General features: G+C 52.7%; 1 protein-coding gene across 1 annotated transcript; it reads left to right on the top strand.

Annotated features, from left to right (window-relative positions):
- The first annotated feature begins 2,329 nt into the window (after positions 1-2,329).
- On the top strand, positions 2,330-5,421 carry LOC123110626 (protein IMPAIRED IN BABA-INDUCED STERILITY 1). The gene is made up of 5 exons (XM_044531187.1): positions 2,330-3,121; positions 3,226-3,513; positions 3,605-4,834; positions 4,941-5,076; positions 5,188-5,421. The coding sequence occupies exons 1-5, from the start codon at positions 2,768-2,770 to the stop codon at positions 5,211-5,213; spliced, it is 2,034 nt and encodes a 677-aa protein (XP_044387122.1). The 5' UTR covers positions 2,330-2,767; the 3' UTR covers positions 5,214-5,421.
- Positions 5,422-6,492: the final 1,071 nt, after the last annotated feature.

Below are 6,492 nucleotides of genomic sequence, written 5' to 3' on the forward strand. Positions count from 1 at the left end.
AAAATAAATGCTCGGACATAACATTGCACATGGTTTTCCTAACAAAAAGACTCGTGAGCCTCCGAACAACGCGCACGCTTCTTTTAAAGTGCTCGAATGCGATAGAAAACTTCATCGCACACATTTGTGCATCCATAATCATGTGTGAATACCGGACACGTTACACACAGTTCACCCTGAAAAACCGTTTGAGAGTGATAACACCATCAGACACGATTACTAATAAGGTAATTTTCTCGAAAAGATCGCTCATCCCAAACGGTTTCGGTTTTTCCTACGTGTGCGATCCTTCCTAAAATCGTACACCATTCTCTTCTGCCGACCATTTGAAAACACCCTTCCCATAGCACGCAATTTTCTTAGAACGCTGCTATGCGAATGATAAAGTTGCGCCCGACTTACGACCGACAAGTTGCGGCCACAATGAGATGGGTTTGGCCGGTACTTCTACCTCGCTTGATTCAAGCGTCGGGTGTATATCGGCCACGAAACATCGCGTGCACGGCAGTTTCGTTTTCTTATGGTGTGTGATGGTACCCCGATCGCCAATCAAGTCAAGCACACGGTTCCTGAAACAGTGTGCAATAGGGGTTCGAACTATGTGCATAGACCTTAATTGTACTAGTGTTTTTAGAGAACCTAAAGTTTGCACATTGGCTCTCCAAACTCTAAATATGGAAGGTACTCCAAAACAGTTCTAGTGGCTGCGATTTGGAGAATCTGCTAGAGTTGCTTGAAGATAGGGAACATGCACCTATAGTAACTCCACTCACCGGCTCTGGTTGCTGCTCCACGTCTTCCTCTCATTTAATTGATCAAATGGGATTTATAAGCACAACACAAAACATTTCGCCAGCTAGAAACTCAACCTTATATGGTCCAAGGAGCTAACCCTTTTAGCTATCTTGCTATAGCTAGGTTCTCTTTCACTTTCTATCTGTTGCACAGATATTTAAAAAAAAATCATGCATCACAATCCTACTGTTCACCAAAAAAAGAATAGCGAGTATTTACCAAGCTGAGCCGAATTGGGATTTTGAGCTCGTTGACTTGCTAACTAACGAATCTCTTTTAGTCGAGTTGAGCTCGCTCGACGTCCACATTAACAAATTATGATATGCGTGTATGCATAGTTAATATTACATTCAAGGTAAAGTCCAAAGAAAAATTCAAATCATGCATCTCTACTACTTAAAAGGAATGTAAGGTTTCCATTGCATCTTTTTTTTCACCATCCCTTTGTCCAACTGTCATGTATATGATAATCAATCACTTTAAATTACTTACCTTTTGAACCAACTCCATTTTACTTTACTTACCAAACTTCTAATCAAAATATAAGATAATTCACGTGTAGAATTTGATGAATATTTATTTACACAATCGCATTATTATTGATAGGTAACTTACAAGCTAACATGCTAGGATATTTATATCCCGTTGCAACGCACAGGCATTGTTCTAGTTCATGATTAAAGAGAATATAAATGAGTACTACAGATTTGATGGTCATCAAAACAACAAATTCCACCAACAAAATTGGATCAGAACTCAACTGTTCCTTGGACGATTCTTGTCATAAATTTTCTTACCTGCTATAATGTCCATAGGCGCAATAGTCAAGCATCCCCCGAGCTAACACGCCACCCTCCAAGTCCCATGAAAATGGTGGGGCAGCAACATTGTGAGCACATACAAAGACCAAAAAGGGAAAGAAAGAAAAAACAAGACCAGCTAAAGTGCTGAACCATCACTTTCTAATTCTTTATGGCTGATTAACAGATGGTGATCACATGGTACCTCCATGTTTCTCCCAAACAAACCAGCACTACTTAATTAATCATCACTGTTATTAACCTAGCATCAGCGCCATCATCACATAACAGGTAGTAGTAGGGTGCTAATTAAATCCGTTAGCCATGATGATTCAATTTTGAGCGCACGGTGCAAGAAAGTGGAGACCGGGAGAAAACCAGGTAGGCCAACGTAGGGCTTAAATACAAACGGCTAGTACACGCATGCATGGCCACCTACACTTCCCTGGCGACATAATGCAATCACATGAACATTTCCCGCCCAAAACCCGGACACCACGTTCCTATACTTGCATGCACATCAATTTCTTTGACTTCCTACAGTAACCTCATTGTAGTAACTAAATAATAATGGAGGTACATTTTTATGTGAAAAAAAAACAGAGAAAAGTATGCATACATGTAGATGTAAGACACTAGGCTTGTTTCTGGATCAGTTGCACCTGTTCTTACTTCCCTGGGAATATAAGAGGGGTTGTTGCACTTAACCATGGCAGCCCAGCTTTTGGCTATCTTTAGCATGGTGTGATAGGGGGGAAAACACAATCGTATGTCCCTCCCCATTTTTATCTTCTCTTGGCTCAAGGCCAGCACAAGGAATTAAAGCAAAAGGGGGGACAGACAGACTGAGGAGGGCGAGGAGGAAGAAGAGGAGAAAAGCCCAATTAAAGGCAGCTGCAGCAAGGCTGGCCTTGGTGGTGGTGGTGGTAATCTAGATTTCCTTTCTATCTTTAGGAGGAGAGGTAGCCGCTTTGGATTTGCGCATTTGCATTGCTCGTGCCTTGTGGAGAGGAGGCAGAGGAGACAGGGCGGGAGGAGGAGGAGGAGGAGGAGGAAGAAGGTGGGGGGCGCCAAAGCAGAGGAGCCCTCCCCTGTTTCTTGCTCCTCCCCCTGGTTGGTTCTTGCTCCTCCTCTCGCTTCTTTGTTTCTTTCTTGGTCGACGGCACGGAGCCATGGGGTGCGCCGTGTCCAAGGGGGCGTCGCTAGGGTCACCGGGGTACGAGGTGTCGTCGGCGTCGGGGTACGAGGTGGTGCCCGGGAGCGCGTCGGCGTCGGCGTCGGCGTCGATATGGAGCAGGCCTGTGCGGCGGGAGGCGCTTGATCTTGGCGGGGATGGGGAGGATGACGAGGGCAAGGGCGCGCGCGGCAACGTCGTCGGTGGCACGGCTCGGCTGGGGAACCTGCACCGCTACATCGAGTGCGAGCAGGTGGCGGCCGGGTGGCCGGCGTGGCTCAGCGCCGTGGCCGCCGAGGCCGTGCAGGGCTGGGTCCCCCTCAAGGCCGAGAACTTCGAGAAGCTCGAGAAGGCAAGCTCGCTCGCTCGCTCGCTCTTGACTCCTCTCGCGGCAATTAGAAAGAAAGAAAGAAAGAAAGCTCATCAATGGCGGGTTGTTGTTGTTGGTGGGTGCAGATCGGGCAGGGCACGTACAGCAGCGTGTTCCGCGCGCGGAGCCTTGAGACGGGCCGCCTGGTGGCGCTCAAGAAGGTGCGGTTCGACAGCGTGGAGCCGGAGAGCGTGCGCTTCATGGCGCGGGAGATCATCGTCCTCCGCCGCCTGCAGGGCCACCCCAACGTGATCGGCCTCCATGGCCTCATCACCTCCCGCTCCTCCGCCTGCATCTACCTCGTCTTCGAGTACATGGAGCACGACCTCGCCGGGCTCGCCTCCTCCCCCGACCTCTCCTTCTCCGAGCCCCAGGTAGGCACATTGCATTGCATTGCATTGCCTTGTTACCATCATCACCACGGCATCCATCACACTAACTGATTGATGAATTTGGATGGTGCAGATCAAGTGCTACATGCGGCAGCTGCTGGCGGGGCTGGAGCACTGCCACGCGCGCGGGGTGATGCACCGGGACATCAAGTGCGCCAACCTGCTGGTGAGCAGCGACGGCGTGCTCAAGGTCGCCGACTTCGGCCTCGCCAACGTATTCTCCAACTCGCCCACGCAGCAGCAGCTCACCAGCCGCGTCGTCACGCTCTGGTACCGCCCGCCGGAGCTCCTCCTGGGCGCCACCGCCTACGACCCCTCCGTCGACCTCTGGAGCGCCGGCTGCGTCTTCGCCGAGCTGCACGCGCGCCGCCCCGTCCTCCAGGGCCGCACCGAGGTCGAGCAGATCCACAAGATCTTCAAGCTCTGCGGCTCGCCGCCCGACGCCTACTGGAACCGCGCCGGCATGTCGTCCAACGCCTCCGTCTTCCGCCCGCAGGCCCCCTACGAGAGCCGCCTCGCGGAGACCTTCGGCTCCGCCATGCCCGACGCCGCCTTCCGCCTCCTCGGCGCCCTCCTCTCCGTCGAGCCCGCAGAACGCGGCACAGCCTCCACCGCCCTCGCCTCCGACTACTTCTCCACGGAACCGTACGCATGCGAGCCGTCAAGCCTGCCCAAGTGCGCGCCAAACAAGGAGATGGACGCCAAGTTCCGGGAAGAGTCCAGGAGGAGGAACAACGCGCCGCCGACGGCGAAGCGGCTGTCAAGGGCGCACAAGAGCATGCAGGACACCAGCCAGAGGCATCACAGCCACGTCCACGCCGAAGAGTCGCTCCCCCTGGAAGTCGACGGCGGCCTGCGGCCCGAGCCGGCGACCGTTAGCGAGCGCCACGACAACGACGCCCCGCAGCCGGAGCCGCCGTGCACTAGGCAGACGCCCTGCAGCTGCCAGGAGGAGGAGGACGCGCCGGCGCCGACGCGGCTCCCCGACCACCTCGCTCTCTCCGGCGGCCCCGTGCAGCTCGCCGCGTCCACCGGCTTCGCCTGGGCCAAGAAGCCCAGAGTGCCGGACGCGGCGACGACCAAGAGGAGCGCTCCCAGGGGACCAAGAAGTACCAACACCGACGGAGGCGACGCCGCAAGCGCAAGAACGACGGCCAGCGCCACCACAGGTCCATACGAGGCGGAGAAGCAGGAGATGATCAAGCAGTGGGCGCAGGTCGCAGAGGCGTTCACCTCATCCGAAGCCTACAACAGCAGGTCCACCAGGGAGCCATTGGACGCCAAGCAGCTCAAGACCAGCAAGGTCAGTCACACGCTCATCATCCTATACACCAATTTTTTTTACAAACACATGGTTATTCTGATCATCTGGAGCTGACGAGCTGTCTCATTTGTCGTGGTTTCATCAGAAGCACAAGGGGAAGATGAAGAGGGTGGACTACTCAGGGCCGTTGCTCTCGGAGCCGCGGCGCGTCGACGAGCTCCTGCAGAGCCACGAGCAGCGGATCCGGCGAGCCGGCCGCCGCCGGTCGTGGTTCCACAAAGGTGATCGATCGACCACCTCACACGATGAGATGCATGCCTCAATGCCTCCGGGCTAATTAATTCCCCTGAAACCGCCATTGCTGACCTCATTCTTCTTCTTTTTGTCGACAGGAAACAAGAGGGAGCAGCAGCACTGAGACTGAGACTGAGACCGAGGGAGAGGCACACACGCCATGATCACACATGCTAGACCCCGTATAGAAGGCTCGAATTTTTTTCACCCTTGACTCTTGCGGCAATTGAACTGTTTGCTGAGAAATTCCTACGTTTCAAACGGAATGGTTACCATGCATTCAGTTCAGGCTTCTGTATAGCAAGATTGTATAGAGCTGCAGATCACAATAACGCATCTATGCACTGTAGCGTCCACCTGTTGTCACCTCCCATCTCCTGCCTTCTTCCATTCCATCGCTAGGCTAGCTCAGCCGGTTGTGCCTTGCTAGTGCCCTTTTTATTTTTTTCATGAAACGATAGAAAACACGCCCTGCTGATGCCTGGGAATTGAGGCAAATGCTGCACTGGTTTGTGCTTTGCTCACTTCATTGCTGTTGTCGGTAAGGCAGAACATCTGGCTCTGTTTTCTCTTTTCTTTTCTTTTCTTGTACACAATGGAAGTAGGTGGTAGTACTCCAAGTCTTATTCCTGGACTATTACACAGAATCAAATTTTACGAGAGTAAATAAGATATCAATGTGGAATCATCTCCTGCTCGGTATAATCAACAATCATGCAATAAACCAAAGACTAGATCTAGCTTTCAAATTTGGTTCACCATAATTTGTTATCGAAAAAGGCTTTCGCCCCGCTTTATAGATAAAGCAAACCGCCAGAGAGCACACATACAGAATCAAGTCCACAAACACGCACACACCCAAGTCTCACGATCAAGTACAAAGGTTCTGCTGAGGGCACAGCTCAACAAGCCCAGAAATAAAAAAGGACAGAACACGCCGGACGAAGATGTCGCCTAGTCTGGCTCCGACGGAGGCGGCGGGGGCGGTGGCGACAGGCGAACGGCCAATGATTGGAGGTCGGCGATGAAGGCTGAGATGGCGTCACGGTCCAGGGGGCGGCTAAGCGGCCGCCAAAGCTGCAAGAAACCCGAGAGTTTGAAGAGAGCGTCAGTAGACCGACGAAGAGGAGTGCGCTGAATCACTAGCTTATTGCGGACAGTCCAGAGGGTCCAGGCGAGGACCCCAATCTCAAGCCACCTAATGTGGCGAGAAGTCGCGGGGGACATCTGGAGTTCGGCAAATAAGTCCGGAAAGTTGGTGTGGCACCAATCTCCACCGACCGCTTCGCGAAAACAGCTCCAGAGGAACTGGGCGGAAACGCAGGAGAAGAAAATGTGGTTCGAGTCTTCGGGAACCCCACAGAGCGGGCATACGCCAGTACCCGGGCCATTGCGCTTGCGCA

This window comes from Triticum aestivum, chromosome 5B (assembly GCF_018294505.1).
Source record: "Triticum aestivum cultivar Chinese Spring chromosome 5B, IWGSC CS RefSeq v2.1, whole genome shotgun sequence".
Lineage (NCBI taxonomy): Eukaryota > Viridiplantae > Streptophyta > Magnoliopsida > Poales > Poaceae > Triticum > Triticum aestivum.